This window comes from Callithrix jacchus, chromosome 16 (genome assembly GCF_049354715.1).
Source record: "Callithrix jacchus isolate 240 chromosome 16, calJac240_pri, whole genome shotgun sequence".
Lineage (NCBI taxonomy): Eukaryota > Metazoa > Chordata > Mammalia > Primates > Cebidae > Callithrix > Callithrix jacchus.
Genome location: NC_133517.1, coordinates 53883072 through 53905754, shown reverse-complemented (window position 1 = coordinate 53905754; position 22683 = coordinate 53883072). Strand labels below are relative to the sequence as shown.

The window sequence follows — 22683 nt, the reverse complement described above, 5'->3', positions numbered from 1 at the left end:
CCACAGAGGGTTTCAAGTAAGTGACTGGAGTGACCAGCGTGGATCACCTGGGCTACCTGGGTCTATAGCCCACACCCGGAGGTGGAGAGAGGGGAGGGCCATTTTGGAATCCACCAGGGAGAGGCTGTGCATGAGATGGGATGGGTGGTGGGCCGTGGCTGTGACGCAGGAGGGGACAGGGCGGGGATACCCTCTCAGACTGTGATACTCAGAGATAAGGTAGGGTCTTGGCCCACACAACGGCACACAACAGTGCCCTCCTGGGAGAGGGTGGGGTCCGTGCATGGGAACTGTGACAGCTGGGAGCTGGGAGACAAGGGAGTTTAGTTTCCTGGATTACAGGAGGCTCCAGACACACTGTTTCACCGGGGTCTGTGATCCGGACCCCATCCTGTGACTCTGGGCCTCCTGGATGATGACTTTCCCCAGACCTCACCCATGATTTCCCCATGGAGTGGTTAAAAATTCAATACAAGGTCCAGGTCAATAATGCACCCAAAATAAAGCTGAAAGTTAGAACTGTGTGCAACAAAACTTACTGTGACTTAGGCCAGGCATGATGGCTCACGCCTGTAATCCAGCACTTTGGGAGGCCAAGGCAGGTGGATCACATGAGGTCAGAAGTTCGAGACCAGCCTGGCCAACATGGTAAAACCCCGTCTCAACAAAATTTAGCAGGGTGTGGTGGTGAGTGCCTGTAATTCCAGCTCCCTGGGAGGCTGAGGCAGGAAAATGCTTGAACCTGGGAGGCAGAGGTTGCAGTGAGCTGAGATCACGCCATTGCACTCCAGCCTGGGTGACAAAGCAGGACTCCGTGTCAATAAGTAAATAAAAACTTATTGTGATTTAATAATAAAACTATTGACAAAATTTATATAGGCAAGAATATCTGTACAAGGGAAAGTTGGATTTGGTAGAAATAGTGGTCCCAACAGAAACTACACAATAACAGATTTAAAAAATCCAAGTAGACTGAGCACAGTGGCTCATGCCTGTAATCCCAGCACTTTGGGAGGCCAAGGTGGGCAGATCACCTGGGGTCAGCAGTGAGCCAGGATTGCACCACTGCACTCTAGCCTGGGCAATACAGCCAGACTGTCTCAATGAACAACAACACCCCCCACCCAACTAATGGACAAATCAAATGTCTGCTGGAAAGTCTATCTGGCAAAGTATAAACCCAGGTGAAAATAACTGCAGTAAAATGAAAAAGGGAAACAGAAAAAGTTGGAAATGGTTTAATTTTGCCAAATAGAAAACTGATTTTATAATTCAGTGTACTGAAGTTCATGCTAAAGAATTTTTTCCTGCACCGGGTGAGGTGGCTCACACCTGTTATCCCAGTACTTTGGGAGGCCAAGGTGGGTGGATCACGAGGTCAGGAGTTCAAGACCAGCCTGGCCAATATGGTAAAACCCCGTCTCTACTAAAAATACAAAAACTTAGCTGGGCGTGGTGGCTTGCCCCTGTAGTCCCAGCTGCTCTGGAGGCTGAGGCAGGAGAATTGCTTTAACCTGGGAGGTGAAGGTTGCAGGGAGCCGAGATCAGGCCACTGTACTCCAACCTGGGCGACAGAGCTAGACTCTGTCTCAAAAAAAAAAAAAAAAAGTTCTTGTTTGCTAAAAATTCACTTGTGTTGGTATAATTCTACTTATGAGTCCCATTCTCAGGGGCAGAATGTCAGGGTCAGGACTTCTCTCTTGGGGTTCCTCAGGGAAGGTGAAGAATGGGGGCATTGGCCCGCCAGTCCTCACCACTGTTGGTGTTGGGGGCCAGCTGGGCTTCCTTCCTGCCCCTGGCAGCTGCATCCCAGCCAACCTGAGCTGCCCTGCAGTCCCTTCAGAACTGGCTCTTCTCCATCAGTTCTATGATGGAGGCTCCTGCTGTCCATGGGCATTTCCTGTATTGAGCACTGTCAATTGCCTTCCAAGCCTGGCTTTGGGGGCAGGCCCCGTGTTCTGATACATTATGATGTTATCTTTCAGTACAAGATAGTTTTTAGTTTACCTGATGATTTCTTTGACTTATTGTTTATTTGGAAGTGTGTTGCTTAATCTTAAAATCTTTGGGGATTTTCTAAATGTCTTTCTATTATTTATTTCGAATCCAATTTTGTGGGATCAGAGAACATGATTTATATTATTTCAATTCTTTTTTTTTTTTTCTTTGAGACAGAGTCTTGCTCTGTCACCCAGGCTGGAGTGCAGTGGCACGATCTCGGCTCACTGCTACCTCCACCTCCCAGGTTCAAGTGATTCTCCTGCCTCAGCCTGCTGTGCAGGTGGGATTACAGGCTCGCACCACCATGCCTGGCTAATTTTTCTATTCTTCATATAGACGAGGTTTCACCATGTTAGCCAGGCTGGTCTCGAACTCTTGACCTTGTGATCTGCCCACTTCAGCCTCCCAAAGTGCTGGGATTATAGGTGTGAGCCACTGAGCCTGGCCCAGATTTTAATTATCTTACATTTGTTAAGCTTTGTTTTATGGTACCATTGTTTTATGATAAACCATTGAATATGGTTTATCTTGGTGAATGTTTCATACACACTTGAAAAGAAGGTGTCCACCATCAGTGGATGCCTCATCTTCAGGGTGCCAGTGGTCACCCTGGGTTATGATATTGCTCAGGTCCACTGCATCTTTATTTTCTGCTTACCTGTTGTAGCAATTACTGGCAGAGGAGTGTTAAAGTCTCCACCTATAACTGTGGGTTTGATTGTTTCTCCTTCAGTTATGTCAGGCTTGCTTTATATATATCTTAAGGCTTTGTTATCAGGTGCACACACTCTTGGAATTATAGTATCTTCTTGATAACTGAAACTTTTATTCTAACAAACTATTCTTTATCTCTGATAATATCCCATGCCCTGGCACCTATGTCAGATATTAATATAACTACTAAAGCTTTCTCTTGACTAGTGTTTGCATAGTATATATTTTTCCATCCTTTTAACTATGTCTTTATAGTTAAAGTGCTTTACTGCCTGAGCAATATAGAAAACCATGTCCTACAAAAATTCTTTTTTTTTACATAGAGTCTCGCTGTATCGCCCCGGCTAGAGTGCAGTGGCACAATCTCGATTCACTGTAACCTCCACCTCCCGGTTTCAAGCAGTTTTCATGCCTCAGCATCTTAAGTAGCTAGAATTACAGGTGCTCATCACCACACCCAGGTAATTTTTGTATTTTTGGTAGAGACAGGTTTTCGCCATGTTGTCCAGGCTGGTCTCAAACTCATGATCTGAAGTGATTCATCCACCTCAGCCTCTCAAAGTTCTGGGATTACAGGCATGAGCCACCATGCCCGGACTCTACAAAAAATTAAAAATTAGCTGAAGATGGTGGCCTGCACCTGTAGTACCAGCTACTCAAGAGGCTGAAGTGGGAAGATCATTTGAGCCCAGGAGGCAGAGGTTGCAATGAGCTGAGATCACACCACTGCACTCCAGCCTGGGTAACAGACCTAGACCCTGTCTCAAAAAATTAATAGTGATAATAATAAGGTGTATTTCCTGCATAGTTGCATAACATGTGACTGATATATGTATTATGTTTATAATTTTTTTGTTTGAGAAGGAGTTTTGCTCCTGTTGCCCAGGTTGGAGTGCAGTGGTGCCATCTCAGCTCACTACAACCTCCACCTCCCGGGTTCAAATGATTCTTCTCCCTCAACCTCCCAAGTAGCTGAGATTACAGGCAGATGACACTATGCCCGGCTAATTTTTATATTTTTAGGAGAGGCAGGGTTTTGCCATGTTGGGCTGGCTGGTCTCAAACTCTTGACCTCAAGTGATTCAGCTGCCTGAGCCTCCCAAACTGCTGGGATTACAGGTATGAGCCACTGTGCCTGGCCTATAATTTTATCAACATGATATTTTTGTAACATAATTTTATATAATTAAGGCAAATTTGTGTATTTTAATTTTTTAAAATAAGGTCCTAATACTCTCTGCCTTTTAATTGAAGTATTTATATCATTTATGTATAATGTAACAGTTTAAATGGTAAATTTTTAAGTTGGCCATCTTACTATTTGTTTTCTTTTTTTTTTTTTTTTGAGATGGAGTCTCGCTCTGTCACCCAGACTGGAGTGCATTGGTGCAATCTCGGCTCACTGCAACCGCCACCTCCTGGTTTCAAGTGATTCTTCTGCCTCAGCCTTCCCAGTAGCTGGGATTACAGGTGCCTGCCACCATACCCGGCTAATTTTCTGTATTTTTTAATAGAGACAGGGTTTCACCATGTTGACTAGGCTGGTCTTGAACTCCTGATCTGAGGTGATCAGTCCACCTCAGCTTCCCAAAGTGCTGGGATTACAGGCGTGAGCCACTGCGCCCGGCTTGCTCTCTTTCTTTTTCTTTTTTTCTTTCTCTCTCTCTCTTTCTTTCTTTCCTTTTTCTCTGAAAGTCTCGCTCTGTTGCCAGGCTGGAGTGCAGTGGCGTGATCTCGACTCACTGCAACCTCCACCTTCCAGGTTCAAAGCGATTCTCCTGCCTCAGTCTCCCAAGTAGCTGGGACTCCCAAAGTGTTGGGATTACAGGCGTGAGCCACCGCGCCCGGCCCAAATAATATTATACTATTAATATTGCATATATAACGTAAGACCCTTACAATATATATTCTCACGTTATTTTTGTAATAGTATAAATATATATTTCCATTATCCCCTTTTCCTTTTTGCTATTGGTGTCATTGTCATTATTTCTCCTTTAGCCAACTGGGCTGGGCGTGGTTCTGCGAGGAGGTGGGCCGGGTGCACTGTGGGGCGGAGCCGGAGCCTGTGTGGGAGGTGGGCGAGGGTCACTGAGGGGCGGGGCCGGGGCCTGCGGGGGAGGTGGGCGGAGGTCACTGAGGGGCGGGGCCGGGGCCTGCGGGGGAGGTGGGCGGGGAGCACCAAGGGGCGGGGCCAGGGCCTGCCCGGGGGTGGCTGGGCGGGACGCATCTTGGGGCGGGGCCGGGGTCTGTGGGGAGGCAGGCGGCGTGCACTATGGGGCGGTGGCGGGGGGGGGGAGTTGGGGGATGTGGGCGTGGGGGGGTAGGGGCGCACGGTGGGGAGGAGCCGGGGCTTGCAGGGGGGTGGGTGGGCGGGGCATGCCAAGGGGCGGGCCGGGGCCTGCTAGGAGGTGGGCGGGGCACACAGAGGGATGGGGCGGGCCGGCGTCCATCGGTTCCCACGGCAACAGTACGACTCAACAGTACGGCCCGGGGGTGTCCTGGCCGCTATGTGCGCCCCAGTGGACCCTCGTGTTGCCCGGCGATACCTGCTCAGGCGGCGGCTTGGGAAGGGGGTGAGTGCCCGGGGACGCGCGCTTGCCCTACGAGGGGCGCCCCTACGGAGAGAATACCTGAGCGGGATGGTTGGTCCCCTCCGAGGCCTGTTCCATCACACACTGGCGTCCTACCTCCTCCTTAGGCGGAGGGGTGGTTTGGAGCCCCTTCGTGCCTCAGTTTCCTCAGGGGGTAACGCGACCATGACTCCCAGGATCCCGGCTCCTGGAGGCAGGTGACAGCCAGGCCCCCCCAGCAGCCTCAAGCAGAGGGATCCTGGTGCCCCACTTCCCATGTGCCCACAGTCGCCTGCTTTCTGGGTGCACAGGATGCTCTGGGGAGGCTGGGCCCGTGCCTCAGTCACTGAGAGGGAGGGCAGGCCCCAGGCTCAGGAGCACAGGGGCGAGGCCCAAGAAGGGCCTGAGCAGGTATAGGGTGGGTTCAGAGTGAAGGCCGGAGCCAAGTGTATCTGTGAGCCTGAGTGAGCAGGTAAGCCTGTGTGTGTGGGGAGAGTGCCATGGGGAGCGGGAGGAAGATCCTTCCGGGCAGTGCAGACAGCAAGTGCTCAGGCCCAATGCAGGCTTGTGTGCAACTGGGTAAGAGATGGAGAGATGAGTGGTGAGAGGTCCAAACGTGTGGAGGCTTCGGGAATTTCCAGGACTTTGGTTTTCACTGTTGCTGACGGCAGGAGCAGGAGCAGCTGCTGGTGTCACTTTATAAGGCCTACCCTGCCCCCTGTGTTGAGAACCCACTGTTGTCATGCAAGGGAGTGGCAGACAGAGATTCCTTAAGTGGTGAATGCAGCCACCCAATGAGAGATGCCAGAGACTGGGACCAGGGTGGGGGCAGGGATGGTGGCAGGGGCTAGATTCTGGAGGAATCTGAAGATGGGCCCAACGGGATTTGGGGCTGGATGGGTGTGAGAGAGAGGGAGGGAGAGTGCCTGGGCAGCTGGAAGGATGGTAGGGCATTCCCCAGCTTCATCTCCTGCCCAGATGCTCCCTTCTGTGGCCTCCTTTCCTCCAGGGCCTCACCAGCTCTCACCCTCCCCTCTGCCTCCCCTACTCTGGAAGATGTCAGAGTCTAGGGTGGCCTGCAGTTGTGGAGCGCACACTCCCATCCCCTCTGGGGACCCAGAATGGGAAGGAGGAGCCTCATGTGTGCAGGGGCAGTCTGGGGGGGAGGGGCAGGGGATGGTGGGGCAGGGGATGGTGGGGCAAGGGGCTGGCCCTGTGTTATGGCACTCCTTCCCAGGCCTATGGCATTGTGTGGAAGGCAGTGGACCGGAGAACAGGTGAGGTCGTGGCCATCAAGAAGATCTTTGATGCTTTTAGGGATAAGACAGATGCCCAGGTGAGTGTGTGGGGAGAAGTGTGGGACAGGGTGGAGGCTGGGAGCAGCAGCCCCTTGCCCTGGTGCCTGGAATCAGGTGGGAGCTGGGAGCCGGTCACAGCAGATGTTATGGCTTGTCTCGGAACACTGCCCCCTCTTCCACACCTGGTCTGGTGGGCGTTGGGTGATGGACATCAGCTCCTTTGGGTCCTGTCAGGACACGGGCTTCCTTCTTGCTCCATCCACCCAGACACCTGTGTTTCTGTCTCTTCAGAGAACATTCCGGGAAATCACACTCCTCCAGGTGAGTAGCCTGGGCCCTCCAGCCCATTCCCTTCCCCAGGAACAGATCTCTCCAGACAGGAGAGGAGCTGGGCTTCTTGGCCCCCAGAGGCAATCCCTGGCCTTCCGGCTGCCGCCGACTCTCTCCCTAGGAGTTTGGGGAGCATCCCAACATCATCAGCCTCCTTGACGTGATCCGGGCACAGAACGACAGGGACATTTACCTGGTGTTTGAGTGCATGGGTGAGTGAGGCCTCGGCCAGCGCCCTGGCCCCACCTCTGGCCTGTCCTCACGCCCTCTGTGCACCCCTCTGCGGCCGCCCCACAGTGGCTTGCTCCCTCACCATGTACCCTGGACTCAGGGACAGACACCTGCCAGTGTCAGCCTCCAGAGCCAGCAGCAACTCCTGCATCCCACCCGCTCCAGGCTCCTGCTCCTACCAGTCTGCAGCTGCATTCTTCTTCTCATTTTATGAAACAAAGCGATAGGAAATAAAATGCTTTTTATTTTAAAATAAAAAATAAAAAAGAATTTAATAATAAAAATAATTTTAAAATTTTATTTTATTTTTTAAATAAAAAAAATAAAATAGGCACAGCTGCAGACCCCACCACTGTGCCCACAGGCTGTGCGCAGGATGGAGGAGCGGGGCAGGCAGGCCATGGTCTGGTTCAAAGTGAGACCTGCCAGGTGCTCCCTCCCACCCCCCCAGCTGCCTCCTCCCACTCGCCCAGGGCGTCCCCTCCCACCCCCCCAGGGTGCTCCCTCCCACCCCCTCCACCTCCACCCCCCAGACTGGAGCGTGCACCCTCTCCCCAGAGACGGACCTGAACGCCGTCATCCGGAAGGGCGGGCTGCTGCAGGACGTCCACGTGCGCTGCATCTTCTCCCAGCTCCTGCGGGCCACCCGGTTCCTCCACTCGGGGCACATCGTGCACCGGGACCAGAAGGTGTGGCACCCACAGCGCCTGAGTCCGGCTCCCAGCCCCACCTGGCCCTACCCAGCCCCAGGACCTCAGCCTGCCTCCTCTCTGCAGCCGTCCAATGTGCTCCTGGATGCCAACTGCACGGTGAAGTTGTGCGACTTTGGCCTGGCCCGCTCCCTCAGAGACCTCCCCGAGGGGCCTGAGGGCCAGGCCTTGACAGAGTATGTGGCCACACGCTGGTACCGGGCTCCGGAGGTGCTGCTGTCTTCACACCGGTAGCAGTGAGACACCCCCAACCCACCCTCTACCTCCTTGCAGGGGGCCCCGGGGCTGCCCTCCTGCCCAGCCAGAGCTCCCAGGCCACGAGTGTTCTTTCACTCACCCTCCCAGCAACTCCATCCCCACCTCTGCCTCTAGGTCCCTCCATGCCTACACCCCTTCCTGCCCCAGGTACACCCTTGGGGTGGACATGTGGAGTCTGGGCTGTATCCTGGCGGAGATGCTGCGGGGGAAGCCCCTGTTCCCGGGCACATCCACCCTCCACCAGCTGGAGCTGATCCTGGAGACCATCCCACCACCCTCCGAGGAGGGTGAGCCAGGCGGCTGGGGCTGGGCACCGGGATACTTCAGGTTAGACAACACAGCTGTGGGGAGACAGCAGCTGACAGGCCAGGACTGTGCCAGGAGGAGGGACGGCGACAGCAACAAGGAGGATCCAGAGGATAGGACAGGAGCCCCAGGAAGACCAACTGGTGATGGAGGCCCAGGAGGAGCTGCTCGGGGCAGATGTGGGCAGGCAGCACCTGGCATAGGCACCATGAGAGCCCAGCAGTGGCCATGAAGGGGCCGGCAGGCCGGACAAGGTCCCCAAGGGATTGGGGTAGCAGGGACAGGGACTGTCACTGTGCTGGGAGCTGCAGTGTACAGAGAAAGCTGGCAGGAGAGATTTGGGTGCTGAGGAGCAGGGACCATCACTGCTGGGAGCTGGGGTGTGCACAGAAAGCTGGCAGGAGAGATTCGGGTGCTGAGGGAAGAGGTGGAGGAAGGCAGTGGTAGGAGGGGGTCCCTGGGGTCCCTTTCAGGGTGGGGGTAAGAGGGAGCTGTACCACCAGGCGCATCTGCTTGTCTGGGTGGAGCCTCCTGGTCCGTGGAGGTGGGTGCCAGTGTCCACCTGTGTGAGCACTCCCCAGGGCCAGGTGCAGGTGGGAGTGGGGGGTCATGTGGGGTGCTTCTGAGCACAGGCTGGGGGCACGCCCTGGTGATGGGGTGTTGGAGCCCTTGCCAGACTGCGGAAACCCTGTCGAGGCTGTGCTGCCCGGGGTTGGAAGAGATGGCTGGCCCCAGATGCCTGAGCTGCCCCAGCCTGCCAGGCCTGCCTGGGTCACACCACCTTCTGCTGCCCCAGACCTCCTGGCTCTCGGCTCAGGCTGCCGTGCCTCTGTGCTGCACCACCTGGGGTCCCGGTGAGTGGGGGCACTTTGGTGAGGATCAGAGGATGGCTTGTCTTGAGAGAGCAGGGCCACCTTCCTGCAGGGTTACTGGGGCCAGTTTGTACCAGTGCAGATTCTGCCTGTTTTCAAACTGGTGCTTCCAAACCCAACAACTGTCGGCTGCTCTGAGAGCAGGAGCCACTGGTACTCCTAGAGGGTGGCCCCGAGGAGCTGTGTCAGGGCGTGGAGAGGAAGGCACCAAGGGGCCGCAGGGGTCTCTGCACTCTGCAGGGCCCAGACTGCCTGCAGGTCAGGCATGGGGGCATCCACCTAGGAGGACAGCAGAGTGGGCCCCCTGTATGGGAGCCGAGCCCCAGCCATGAACATGGATCTGAGGAGGGCTCTTGGGTGGGTCCCTGGAGACAACACACGGCAGCCCACAGGCCACGGCGGACGCTGGATGCCCTCCTGCCGCCAGACACCTCCCCAGAGGCCTTGGACCTCCTCAGGCGACTCCTGGTGTTTGCCCCGGACAAGCGGTTAAGCGCAACCCAGGCACTGCAGCACCCCTACCTGCAAAGGTGGGAGTGGGAGAGTCCCCCAGGTGCGGGGGTGGGGGCCAGAGATACCTACCCACAAGGGTGAGCCCCCAAGCCTGGGCCCTGCCATGACAGCCTGAGGGGCTGGCTTGACCGAAGCCTGGGCCCCACCTCTCTGGCTCCCTGCAGATTCCACTGCTCCAGCGATGAGTGGGCACGAAAAGAGGATGTGCAGCTCCAGGTGCACGAAGGGCTCCAGCTCTCTGTGCCTGAGTACCGCAGCCGCGTCTACCAGGTGCTCCGGCTCATGACCCCCGTCATCCCTGGTCTACACGTGCCGTGGAGGCCACCTCCTATGTCAGAGACCCCCAAACGCCCCGTGGGCAGGCTTCGACCTCTGAGCACCCTCCTGTCCCGCAGATGATCCTGGAGCGCGGAGGCAGCAACTGCACCTCAAGAGAGAAGGGCCTGGAGGGCGTCACCCCAGGGGTGGAGCCCAGGGCCTCCCCATCCCAGGCACACCTGTGCAAGCCCAGAGCCAACCCTCAGCTGTCTTCGGGGACACCTGTGCAGGGCCCCAGACCCAGGCCTCAGAGTGGCCTGGGCCACGACCCCCCAGAGCACGGTGTGTGACCTTTGTTGGCCACCCACATGGAGTGTGGCCCAGGCTTCCTCCTGTGGCTGACCCTGGGGTTGACCTTCTGACCCTACAGAGTGCCCCCGTGTAGCCAAGAACATTCCCAGGCAGAGCTCCACTCCCCTGCTCCAAGCTGCACCCCTAGGGAGGGGGGAAAGGCCCCCTGGGGCAAAGGCAGAGCCCCCCTTGACACTCTCCCTGGTAAGTTATGGTGGGGTGGGCACAGGAGGGACCCTCTCTCTTTGCCTCTCAATGACCCTGTAATGTGCCCCTTCCCAGGTGAAGCCAAGTGAGAGGGGAGCAGCGTCCTCCCTGACCTCACAGTCTGTGGCTCAGGTGGCCAACCAGGCCCTGATCCGGGGTGATCGGAACCGGGGCGGTGGGGTGAGCATGGCCCCAGGCTGCCCCCTCCCCCATCCTCCTTTTCCCCTCCTTTTCGCTCCCTTCCCCATCCTTTCCATTGCCCCTCCGTTGTCCAGTTCGCATCCTTTGAGGTCCTCAAGGCCTCCCCTTCGCTGCACCCCCTCTGACACTTCCCCTTATGTGACTCTCGACTGTATGCAGGTCCCTCCCCGGCCCGGCAGGAGGATGTTCTGCACGTCTGCCTCGCAGGGGGCTCAGGGGGCTGCCAGGGCTTTGCTTGGAGGCTACTCTCAAGCCTATGGGACCGTCTGCCACTCGGCACTGGGCCACCTGCCTCTGCTAGAGGGGCACCGCGTGTGAGCCACCCTACTCCCTTCATCTGGCCCTGTTCCTGCCCCAGCACCTTTCCCGGACCCTCCCGGTCTCCTGCACCCCTTAGCCCTCCCTGCTTTGCCTGGCCATGTTGAAGTTCCAGGGAGCTTGCCTGGGTCTCCTTGGGGGAGGTGAGGGCCCTGCCCCAGCCCCAGTAACTTCCTCCAATACACTCATGTCTGCCCCCAACCTAAGCAGCCATCATTCCTCCACTCCCTTCTGAAGCCATAGCACGTACTAGCTGGGGGCCCTGACCCCTTTCCTGGAGCCTGCCCTCTGAGGACCCCACCACCCCTGTCCTCAGACTTCCACCCCAGAGGTCCTGCCCACTCCACATCCTGCACTGAGCGTTTTCCTCTAGGTTTGCCTGGGGCCGCTTCCTGTCCTTTGTCCATTCTCTCCCTACCTGCTGTGGCTTTGGGGTCCAGGGTGGACCTGTGGGGTGGGGACCTAGGGTCACCCCATGGCCATCTTTGTGACTCTGAGCCAGAGGAGAGAAGTGGTCAGCCCCACCCCTCCTCCACTGTCAGGGACTGCAGCCTGCGCCCCCACCCCGCCCCTGTACAGCCACCACCTGATCTGTCTCCAGTCTACGTAGGTGAGGGTGGGTGTGGGATCAGGGTTACCTCCTCTGCTCACCCACAGGCAAAAACCCTGGTGTGAGTTCAGGCCAGGGCTGTGCAGGGCTGCAGAGATCAAAGGTCCCTATAGGCACAGAGCTGTGTCCTAGGGTGCCAGGTGTCCCCAGCTGCATCTGACCCTGAGCTGAGGCTGGAACACAGGCAGCTGGGAAGCTCACAGGGAGGAGCTCAGTCTGAAGGGCATGGCCTGTGCTGCTGGTGGGGGGTTGGGCTCCAGGCTCACTGTCTGGGAAGCTCACAGGCTGGAGGAGCTCAGCCTGAAGGGCACAGCCTGTGCTGTGGCTGTGGGTGGGCTGCCGGGAGCAGGGGCTCTGCTGGCTTGTGGAAGAAACTGTCACTATGGGGAAGGGAGAGGAAGGACAAGGTGTGAGCAGGGGAGCTGAGCAGAGGGTGGGAGCTGGCACTGCACTGGTGCTGGGCCAAGCACCTACAGGAGACTGAAAAAGGGAGGCTGGGCTTGGGAGAAGGTTGGAGGAGGTGAATGAGGGAGCCGGAGGGCTGGAGGAGGTGGTGAGCCAGTCAGAGATCCTGCCATGGGCTTGTTTCCTGAGGGGTCTGCCCAGTGGTCTGCTTGTTGAACTTCCAAAACCCAAGGCACAGCCCCAGGGTGCTGAACAAGCAGGACACAGAGGCCAGGGGGCTGCAGGGCTAGAGGCTTGGCCTCAGGCTAGGCAGAGTGTGGTGGGGTTGCTGAGTGGGGAAGCACAGGTGGGTGCCCAGGAGTGTGCCGGCATCGGGGACAGGGAGAGGAGAGCACATACAGCGTGAAGTTGGAGGGACCTCGGTGGACCTCGGAGTGAAGCTGGGGGCCTTTAGTGCCCCCCACAGGGATGGGTGGTGAGGCCACAGGGGAACCCAAGAGGCCACATGGTTAGAGGCTGCAGGATAGAACTGGGCAATTATACACACGGGGAACATGCTAGATTATTTTGTGGGTTGTGTTTTATTAACACCGAAATGTGCCCCATCCTGGTTTAGAAGATGTGGAGGGTGCAGGCAGGACACTCCGAAGGCCCTAGCAGGGCGGCCAGCCTCTGGCCTCTCCATGGGCTCCACTTTGAGAATCTGTCCATTCAGCCACACCCCAGGCAGCACCAAGGCAAACGTGCCCACAAGAGACAGGTGCACCCGCTCCAGGCACCTTTCCCACCTGGCCAGAAGTCCCTGCTGTCGTCCCTGCTTGGGCGGTGGCTTTGGTAACCAGCTGGGGCTGTCCAGCAGAGCTGGACAGAGAGACAGCAGGGCCACTTCCCCTCCTCTCCCAGCTGCTGGAGTCCGAACTGCTGCCTCTAGCGGCCTTGTTTCTTAAGTCAGTTCCCTCTTAGGATTTATTACATTAAAAATTTTTTTTTGAAAAGAAATAGCAGATCCTGGTGGTGTAGATGCAATTTAAAAACACAGCATACAGAAACACGAATTGCACAAAGCTAGCGTCTAACAATGGGGGACTTTCCACGCATGTGGTGCCAAAATGCATCATTCTGAGTCCGCTACGGTTCCTCACTGGGGGTGAAAAAAGAAAAGATAAGCCAGGAAGCCTGGACCCATTCTTGGTGTTGGTGACAAAGAGGAAAGGCCCTGAGAACAGGGGTGGGGTGGGGTGTCTGCTGGACACCAGGAGGGCAAAGACCACTCCCACCTGCAGGGGTGCCCAGGACCTGCGTCTCAACAGCTGGGATCAGCCTCAGCTGCACCTTGTCCCCTGCCCTCACCTGGCCCCACACCTGTCAAAGACAAGCACCCCACCATCCAGCCCTTCTGGTGCCCAGGCTGGGCCTACGCAAGGGACGCTCATGAGGCTGCGGCCACAGGTTGTCCATCTGGACCGTTTTATTGAGCTGCAAAGCCCAGTGCCCCTCCCCACTCTCACCCAGTGCTGGCCAGAGCCTTGCTGGAGGAGACGGCAGACCTGCCAAGGCAGCCCCTGAGGCTTCCCTGTGCCCCTTCCCAGCCGTCTGCCCTGCCCAGCTTCCTTGCCACTCCAAGGGGCATCCTTCCGGTCCGGCTCCACCCCTCCCTTGCAAACGGCCTGCAGCCAGCAGCCCAATCTTCCCCACAGCAAGAGCACAGGCCTCAGAGAAAGATGCTGGGAGGCAGTGAGCAGGAGAATCCAAGTGGGACAGGAAATGCAGCCCTGAGGATGGAGGAGACCCTGAGAGAGAGGGAGGGAGGGAGGGGAGCCCTGAGAGCAGGAGGCCCTGAGGAGGAAAGGAGCCCCAGAGAATGGGGAATTGAGGCACAAACGTGGGGCCCTTGAAAGAGGACAGGGGACTCAGCGGGGCACGGAGGCGCACGTCAGTAATCCCCCCATGTAGGGAGACTGAGGCGGGCAGATCACTTGAGGTCGGGAGTTGGAGACCAGCCTGGCCAACATGGTGAAACCCTGTCTCTACTAAAAATACAAAAATTAGCTGGGCACGATACCAGGCACATGTAATCCCAGCTACTTGGGAGGCTAAGGCACAAGAATTACTTGAACCTGAGAGGCAGAGGTTGCAGTGAGCAGATATGGCGCCATTGCATTCCAGCCTGGGTCTCAAAAAAAAAAAAAAAAAAAAAAAAGGTGTGGGGGTACTGAAGCACAAAGAGATGGCGGAGCCAGACGCCGCGCCATGCAAGGCTGATGGTGCAGAGATGAAGATGCTGAGGAGAGAAGATGCTGAGGGAAGAAAGGCACTGGTGGCGAGGGGCTGGAGCCCTAGTACTGGAAAGGCCAGGAGCACAGACGGCAGCTGCCGGGTGAGCCCCAACAGGAGCCGAGCTGTGGCGCACTCAGCCAAGCCCCAAGCAGCCGTGGCCTGGCAGTCACCACTCAAGCACAGGAGCAGTGCTCTCCTTGCTCTGTGGAGGCTCCGGGTGGTCATGGCAGCAATTTGGACACCCTGGCCTGGGCTGCTGGGCCAGGAAACTCATTTCTTGCCTTTGAACGTGCCCAGAATCTTGGGCACAAACTTGCCCACCTTGCTGTCCCTGGTGCCCTCCTCCACCGGGCCCTCCCCAGCCCCGGAGCCGCTGGCCTCCTCTTTCTTGCAGAAGACCTCGAAGCGGCTGTACACGCGCTTCTCCTTGCGCATGCTCTCCATGCGGCGCAGCAGCCGATCGCGCTCCTCCGCGCTGGCCGGCAGCGTGCGGCTCAGCCGGCCTTGGGTCCCCAGGCTGTCGGAGCGGAAGATGGCTGAACACTTGTCCTTGTCGGACATATCTGGGGCCAGGCCACCAGCAGCCGGTGGACGGCCTAGCTCGGGGCTGCTGTGGGCTGGGCCGGGGCCCGGGGAAGGGACCACCCGGTGCTTCTGGCCGTGGGCGCTGATCTGCTCCAGAATGGCTTTCGTGTCATCCCGAAGGTTGCTGCTGTACAGGGCGTTGGCCGTGGCAGAGGCCAGGCGTGCCCGGGAGCCCCGCTCCTCTCCTGTGGCAGCCTCCGTGCTGTCACCCCCGCCCAGTGACTGCCGCCGCGGGCTCTCGGGCTGCCCGTTCTCCTGTGGCACTGCGAAGCCTCCCTCATCCTCCATGCGCCGCTCGCCCTTGGGGCTCAGCAGCTGCCTGAGGCGCAGGGAGCCTTTGCGCAGGACTTCCATGGGGCCGCTCGGCCCCTCCTCGGTGGGCCCGGCCTTCGGGGACTCTCCGGAGAAGGTAAGGGTGAGGCTGCCCCTGCGCTCTGGCACTGGGGGCACAGGACTGCTCCTGCGCTCGGGATAGGCTGAGGTGGGGCTCCCCTTCTGCTCGATAAATCCTGTCGTTGGGCTTCCTCTTCGAGTGGGAAACCCAGGTGTGGGGCTCCCCTTCCGCTCAGGGTAAGCCGAGGTGGGGCTTGCTTTTGGCTCAGAATGGGGCACCTGGCGCTCCCCGGGCCCTTCCAGTGGCAGAGGACTGTCCAGTCCTTGCGGGGAGGTGGAGCGGCCCTGGGCAGAGAGGAAGCGGGAGGGTAGGTGGTCGGAGCCGCTCCGGCCCAGTGTATCAAGCAGCTGCGCCGCGGTGAGCGAGGCGGCTCCTGGCTGCCGCTCCGCCTCCTGGTTCAGCTGCTGCGCAAAGGAGTCGCGCAGGTCCAGCAGGCAGCTCTCGAGGCTGCGGCGCTCGCCCCCCACGCCACCTGGGGCCGCCACCTCTTCCCGCCATGCCTGGGACACGACGGCCTTGCTGTGGCTGGCAATGGTGATGGCGCCCGCGCCGCCGCCGGGATCACGGGCTGGGCCCTTATACTTCTCCAACAGTTCGGCCACCTTGGTGGAAGCCGCGGAGCGCACGGCCTCTCCGCCAGGCCCCAGCGTCTCGCTCACCGTCTGCTCTTTGTGCAGGAGCTGCACCTTCTCAGTGGCCGCCGCAGTCCCGGTCGCGCCCTCGGCCTGTGACGCGCTGAAGATGAGCGAGGAGCGCAGCCTGGAGCTGCGCTGGATGAGGGGGTTCAGGCGCGAGCGGAAGGAGTCCTGCTTGGCCAGGCCGGGCTCCTCCGGACCCTCGCGCTCCAGGCTGTTGTTGCCGCCGCCGCCGCCCAAGCCTGGCATGGGGACCTTGGTGGGGAAGGCTGCGGGGACGCGGAAGGCCGAGGGGAGCAGGTCGCCGGCAGCTGCCCGGCCCCCCGGAGCCAGCACATCGTCTTCATAAGCCTCGGCTTCCATGGGCGCCGGCAGGCCGTCGTCGCCCCCATCCTCGCCATGGCAGCCGCTCAAGTAGGAGGCCAGGCGCCAGCGCCGCAGCCCGGCCCGCCCCTCCGGCCCGCCCCTGCGCTCAGGCTCCGCCTCCGGAGCGGGGTCTGTGCCGGGCCTGGCCGCCGCCTGGCAGGGGAAACGCTGGGCCAGGTTGGGGCGCGGGGGCCCGCTGGGTTCCGGGCCGCGGGGACCGGGTCCGAAGGCGGGGTCCGAGCCGTGGCGCACCTCGCGGGACGCGCTGGACGGCACGTAGTCCAGCCGCTGGTGGCCGTCGGGCCCGAGCTCCGGGAAGCGCGGCCCGGCGCCCAGAGTGAAGTCATCTGGGTCCGCGAAACCCGCGCGGCCTCCACGAAGCTTCTCGAACAGGCCCTGCGGTCGAGCGGGTGCGAGCTGCGGGTCCCACTGGTACTGCTGCTGGTAGAGCTGGTCGCGGTGGAAGTGGCTGGTCTGGAAGCGGAAGTCGTCTCCGTGACTGAGGAACGTCTGTCGCGACACCTGCCGCGCGGCCGCGAAGTTCTCCACGGCGCCCGCGCCCTCGGCCGCGAAGCTGTGCCGCTTGAAGGCATCCATCTCCAGGTGCCGCGCCTGGAAGAAGCCCCGCGTGCCCGCGAGGTCCCCAGCCGGCCCGGCCTCAGCCTCCAGGCGCCGCGACAGTGGCCGCATCCCCGCGTGCAGCTCCAGGGCGCCCCCCGGCATCCGCAGCGGCTCCTCCCGGCGCAAGGCCGACAGGAAGTGGCGGTCCGGGTCGAGGAAGGAGGGGAAGCCCAGGCCCTCTTCGCGGGGTGGTGGGAACAGGAGGTGCGCTCGTTTAGGGAAGGAGAAGGGCGTTGGCACCCCGACCCCAGGGACGCCCACGAGGGGCCCAGCCCCGGCATACGGAGCCAGGGCGTAGGCGTCCATGCGGGCCAAGGCCGTGGCCGAGGGCACCAGCGGCTCGGACTGCGCAAAGAGGATGCGGAACTCCTCGTCGAAGCTGGAGACCAGCTCTCCTTGGAACACGTGTGCCAGGCTGCGGTGGATCTTCTCGAAGGACCACATGAAGCTGTGGGGGGTCAGGGCCAGAGTCAAACCGAGCTGGAGCAAGGGCAGTGCAGCCTTGTGGGCAACGGCTGGGGCGGGGAGGACTCAGGGACGTGAGGTCTGTAAGGGCCTGGGCCCGGCCTAGGGGTGCAGGTGGCTACAGGGCAAGGGCTCCTGGTGAGAAGGGCCCTAGCGTGGAAGGGTGGCACTGGGGCAACAGGAGGAGGCCCCAGAGAAGGAGCCGAGGGAACCCCATGGGCGCACCTGTAGCTCCCACTCATCACCACAGCGCAGTCCACCAGCAGGAACTTCTCCTTGACGTGGCCCTTGAAGGACTTTCCCGTGCGGCAGTAGTACGTGGGGCCCGCCACAGTCCGCACGCGCAGGAACTGGGAAGGGAGGGGAGTTAGATCTCTGCCAGGGGGCCTCCCCAATCCCCCACTCCCAGGAACTCACATCCACGTGGTGCAGGTTGACACGGCACTTGTCTGCCATGTCCAGGAAGTGCTGTGCGTTCATCTCATCCAGCAGGATGTAGACTGGGACCCGACGGGCTGCGGCCTCCAGCACTTCGCTCAGCAGGTCCACATCAGTGAACATGTCCATCACCACGGCCACCACCTGCAGGGGTGGGTCAGGATGGAGACCAGAGGCCCCTGCTGTCCTCACACCATTGTCTAGCTTCCCCTCCACACCTGGGAGATGTCTGGGTTACCCACAAACCCAGACATGCTAGCCCATCCCAGGGAGTGGGGCCACATCTGGGAAGATGGGTAGGAGGAAGGGACCCAACAGAAGAAGCATGGAGCTGCTGGCCATAACGGGGGCGGGGTGAGGCAGGTGCAGGGCAGAGAACCCTGAATGAGGGTGGGCACTGCAAGGAGCCCTCCATCTTCCCTCCACTCTACAGATGGCTGAGCTGCCCTCCCCCAGGGCAGCTGTCAGGGCTGAGGGGGGGTCACTGTCCAGGAGGGGGTCACTGTCCTGGGCAGGAGACAAAAGCAGGGGTCTTTAGCGTTTGCACTTGAGGCCTCAGTTGCCATGGTTTAACAGCACCCTCTGGAGTCTGCCAGCTACTTTGTGAGGGTCTGAAGCCCTCAGCTGGCCTGAGAGGGAATTATCTGAACAATGAACCCAGGCTGGTGGGGGTGCCCACCCATCCCAGAGCCCTGGAGTTTCTGGGCACTGGCCATGACCACAGGCAAGGAGAACTGTGCAGAACCTGCAGCCCATGGTGACCAAGGCCTGCCAGCCCTGAAGATCTCTGCTGGGACTGCCCACTACAGCTGGAGCTCAGGGCTCACCCCACAAGCTGCTCATGCTCATGTGTCTCCTCCACCCTCGTGCCTCCAGCACAGGCTCTTCCCCACCACCCTACAGCTGCGATAGCGCACCTGCTGGGCGGAACGGATCATCCTGCGGGCCTCATCCTTGATGCTGGGGCTGTCGGGGGGTGGCGGCTGCACCAAGGTGGTCACCTCGGTGCCCTGGAAGCCAAAGGTCAGGGGCCAGCCCAGGTCAAGCTCAGGCACGGCCTGGTCTGACTTCACTGGCCAGTATGTACCCGAGGAGCCATCCATGTCCACGTCAAGAAGGCTGCCTTCGGGGGGCTCTCGGGCAACATACTGTGGGAGCCGAAGGTGTCGGCTCACATGTTCCAGCTCTTCAGGGCACAGGAAGTCAGGTGCCCCCTCGGACGCCAGGAAGCGGCTATAGGCCTCCGAGCCACCTTCGGCCAGTGCATCCACCGCCAGGCGGTAGTACTCTTTGTAGTGAGGTGGCAGGTACCCGGGTGCCAGCGGGTTGTCCCCCTGCGAGGAGCTCTGGGAGCGACGGGCCATGTCGGGGCCAAGGGCCTGGAGGGGCAGGGAGACACATGACTAGGGGTGGGGGCACTGGGACCACTCCTGCCGTCAAGCATGGTCACACTGTGGAAGGGGCCATTAGGGAGTTGGCTAGGCCGGAGTTCAGCCCATGCCCAGGCCGCCTTCCAGGGCACCAGCCGAGCCAGGCTCACAGAGGATGGCCCAGCCCTAGGACACCCCTAACTGAGGAGGCACCAGCAGGTATCCCAGGCTGGGGCACAGGTATCTCAGTCCTGTCTCTCCTTCCTCTGGGAGGCTGGGGCAGGAGAAGTGCTTGAAGCCAGGAGTCTGAGACCAGCCTGGGCAATACAGCAAGACCCCATCTCTACAAAAAATTTTAAACATTAGGCAGGCATGGTGGCACGTGCCTGTAGTCTCGGCCACTTGGAAGCTGAGGCAGAAGGGTCGTTTGAGTCCAGGCGTTGCAGGCTGCCGTGAGCTATGATTGTGCCAATGCACTCTGCCTGGGCCACAGTGAGACTGCATCGCTACAAAAAATAAAACCAAACCCTCTAAAACTTTCATGATTCTTGGTTTAAAGACAAACGTAATCTGGGCTACGTTCATCATTACAATATTCGCTTTTTTTCTTAAGATGTTCATGAGCCCCTGGCACTGTGCCTACTGAACAAGTTGGTCTGCCCATGCTGCCTGTGTCTCTCTGACTGCCTGGGAGACCCCGAGTAAGTCACTGCACCTCTCTGGCCTGTACATCTTCTGCACAACACAGCTGAGGGTCCACATGACGCCATGCTTCACCTAAGATGAGCAAACAGGGCTGTGACCACCCTCCTCCAGGAACGCGGAGGTCCTCGTTAGTGGACCTCAGCCACACCTCCTCCCCATCCTCAGTTTCACAGTTGGGTTCCCACAGCCCATCCTCTGACCACCCAGCCCTGGAACTGACCCCTAGACCCTGTCCCTGTCTACCAGCCCCTCTCCTTCCCTTGGCCCACCCTTGACCTCTCTCTTGTCACTGTCCCTCTTAGATGAAACCTCCCTGGGCCACAGCCCATTGGTGCCCACAGGTCCTTCAGGGCCTGCACTCCACAGCCCCCAGATCTCGCTCTTTACTTGCTCAGAGTCCTGTCCCCACCAACCCCAGTCCAAAGCAGCAGGGACCTTTCCAGGTCTTGGGCTCCCCACCACCATCCACGCTTGCCTGCCCCACAGCCCACCCTGTTCTCCAAAGGGTCCCTGCAGGGGGCCTGGCCTCTCCAGAAAGGTGTCTGATGGGGACCTCTATAGGGTGCCCAGGGCCCATGTGCACATGGTCATGGAGCTACCTGGGTACCTCTCCCTGGAAGGAGAGCCCTAGGGAGCACTCAGCCCATCCCAGTGCTCCTCAGGTTGCTGAGGGAGGCAGCACACCTATCCCCACCTAGCACACAGGTTCCTGAATGTTGGCCCTGGCTGGGGAGGCAGTTCAGCCCAGACAGAGGAGCGTGCCCTGGGGCGTTGACAGGATGGGCGCTGGCCAGCTGGACTGCATGGGTGCTAGCAGGAGCCACTTGGCTGAGAATGTTAAGGTCAGGCGGCAGCCGTCCTGCCTGGCGCACCTGGGGGTGACATGGAGTTGACACGTGGGAAATACCTGGTGCCACTCAGTTATCCAGCCCCAGATGCCAACCGGCCTGGGAGAAGCTGTCCCAACATTTCTTTGTTGAGGCACTGTCCTCATGGTTGACATGTGGGGCTGGTTAGGGCACACTGTCTTGATTGTGCCAGGAGCAGATCAAGGCCGACCACATGGGGGTGAGGGGCAGGCCTGTCTGGCTGGGTGGGGGCGCCCACTCACCACTGCCAGCCTGGCTGTAGAGGCAGTGTCTGATCACACAGGGCTTGAGGGAACAGCCCTGCTGATCTTGAGGGGCACTTCCTGCTGCTGGGGGGGCAGCACTCTAGAAAGGACCCCCACTGTCCCTTTGGATTTCACAGGGTAGGGGAGTCAACAGTGTCCAGGCTGTGTGTAATGTGGGCAGGGACTGTCAGGACTGTGGAAGCCCCTGTGGCCAAAAGCCCTCCAGCAGACACCAGCGTCCACACAGAGTGATGCCAATGGCTTCCTCCAACGACTTCATTCCCCGTGTTGTCCCCTTTCATGGGTCCGTGTCTCCCCAGCTATGGACGGGGCCGCAGCCACTCCCGAGCCTGAGATGGAGCACTCCAGTGGCCTGCATGCCTACACATTTGTGTAGCAACGCCTGCCCAAGGGAGGGAGGGCACGGAACCCACCCATGGCCAATGACTCAGCACGAATCCACTCTTCTGCTGACCCCGATCTGTGACTTGAGGTCAGGGCTCTCAGCTGGACTTTAAGGACCCCATCCTCTCCACCCTGGCCGTAAGTGGGGTATCTGGAAGGAGGACCCCATGGAAGGATCCAGAGTTCCTACACCAAGTGGGGTGAGCCTGTGCCGTTCCAACGGGCACAGGAGGGCGTGGAGGCTCTAGGAGGCGGAAAGGTGGGGTGGGGAGGACGGAGCTCACAGACCGGAAGTCGCTCAGTGATAGTTTGCGGGGTGGGCACCCCAGCGCCCAACGTGGTCAGCGCACCCTACGCGTTCGCAACTGCGGCGGCTGGGGGCCCCATCCGCCCACCCCACCCCAGGAACGTGGGCACGAGAGGCAGCACTCCCGTCGCTCGTCCTGCTCTCCACGCGGGGATCCAGGCCGCACTCTGGCTACCCCACTCCACGGCGGCCGTCCCCAGGGACGGGTCCAGCCCGTGCCCAGCACCCAGACTCCAACTAGGCCGCGAGGGCGGGACCAGGCGGCCGGGCAGGCTGGACCCGGCCCCGGGCCCCTTCCTATCGGCTCTTCGCGGGCCGGCGTCGTGCGAGGGCGCTCGCGTCCAAATCCGCGCAGCGGCGCCCCCTGTCCGAGCCGCCCCCCGCCGCCCCGCGCACGCGGCCGCGCCCCAGCTCCAACGCCCCTCTCTGGATCGCGCGGCCCCGGCCCAGGTGCTGGCGCGAGGGCGGCCCAGGTGGGACCGCACCGAGGGGCGCCCGCCCCCACCTCGCCCCGCCCCTCCGGGCCGGGGGAGGGGGCCCTACCTGGCCAGGTGCGCGGGGTCTCGGCACAGGGGCAGCAGGAGCCGACCGCCGCCCAGCGGCCTCGCGGTCCGGTCGGTCCGGCAGCCACTCCCTGCGCGGCCCGCCCGCCGGCCCGGCCTGATTCACGCGCCCGCCCCCGCCCCGCCCGGCGCTCCTGCCTCCTGCCTGCCCGGGCAGCACCTGGGGGCGGGGCGGCCCCACCCGCGGCGCGCCCGCATTCCTGCGCCCCGGCCCGCGCCCCGACCGTCCGCCCCGACCCGCCCGCACCCTGCGGGGACCCCGGCCCAGCGCCGCCGGAGGCC

General features: G+C 60.1%; 2 protein-coding genes across 9 annotated transcripts; one reads left to right on the top strand and one right to left on the bottom strand.

Annotated features, from left to right (window-relative positions):
* The first annotated feature begins 5176 nt into the window (after window positions 1–5176).
* MAPK15 (mitogen-activated protein kinase 15) lies at window positions 5177–13155 on the top strand. Of its 5 annotated transcripts, XM_078352959.1 has the most exons (14): window positions 5177–5291; window positions 6526–6624; window positions 6854–6907; window positions 7038–7128; window positions 7706–7836; window positions 7924–8087; window positions 8263–8402; window positions 9218–9275; window positions 9665–9823; window positions 9971–10076; window positions 10202–10406; window positions 10495–10619; window positions 10698–10802; window positions 10983–13155. In XM_078352959.1, exons 1-14 carry the CDS (start codon window positions 5226–5228, stop codon window positions 11139–11141), a joined length of 1662 nt encoding a protein of 553 aa, XP_078209085.1. In that variant the 5' UTR covers window positions 5177–5225; the 3' UTR covers window positions 11142–13155. The 5 variants fall into 5 exon arrangements, with proteins under 5 accessions (XP_078209085.1, XP_035132867.1, XP_035132866.1 ...); XM_035276976.3 differs by having other exon boundaries at window positions 6878–6907; window positions 9686–9823; window positions 10698–13155; XM_035276975.3 differs by having other exon boundaries at window positions 6878–6907; window positions 10698–13155.
* Window positions 13156–13600: 445 nt separating this feature from the next.
* On the bottom strand, window positions 13601–22474 carry FAM83H (family with sequence similarity 83 member H). Of its 4 annotated transcripts, none has more exons than XM_035276968.3 (6): window positions 22382–22474; window positions 20023–20084; window positions 18855–19316; window positions 17917–18081; window positions 17725–17849; window positions 13601–17482 (listed from the first exon to the last, which is right to left on the bottom strand). In XM_035276968.3, the coding sequence occupies exons 3-6, from the start codon at window positions 19299–19301 to the stop codon at window positions 14704–14706; spliced, it is 3516 nt and encodes a 1171-aa protein (XP_035132859.2). In that variant the 5' UTR covers window positions 19302–19316; window positions 20023–20084; window positions 22382–22474; the 3' UTR covers window positions 13601–14703. The 4 variants fall into 4 exon arrangements, with proteins under 4 accessions (XP_035132859.2, XP_035132858.2, XP_035132857.2 ...); XM_035276967.3 differs by lacking the exon at window positions 20023–20084 and adding an exon at window positions 19694–19813; XM_035276966.3 differs by lacking the exon at window positions 20023–20084.
* Between the last annotated feature and the right edge of the window lie 209 nt (window positions 22475–22683).

Excerpts from the sequence above, each read along its gene's own strand:
- FAM83H (XM_035276968.3), bottom strand. The coding sequence starts at position 19,301 with ATGGCCCGTCGCTCCCAGAGCTCCTCGCAGGGGGACAACCCGCTGGCA. Across the intron at positions 18,082-18,854 it reads TGATCCGTTCCGCCCAGCAG|GTGGTGGCCGTGGTGATGGA; the intron begins GTGCGCTATCGC and ends CCACCCCTGCAG. Across the intron at positions 17,483-17,724 it reads GTGATGAGTGGGAGCTACAG|CTTCATGTGGTCCTTCGAGA; the intron begins GTGCGCCCATGG and ends GACCCCCCACAG.
- MAPK15 (XM_035276974.3), top strand. The coding sequence starts at position 5,226 with ATGTGCGCCCCAGTGGACCCTCGTGTTGCCCGGCGATACCTGCTCAGG. Across the intron at positions 9,276-9,664 it reads CTGCACCACCTGGGGTCCCG|ACAACACACGGCAGCCCACA; the intron begins GTGAGTGGGGGC and ends GGGTCCCTGGAG. Across the intron at positions 10,407-10,494 it reads CCACGACCCCCCAGAGCACG|AGTGCCCCCGTGTAGCCAAG; the intron begins GTGTGTGACCTT and ends CTGACCCTACAG.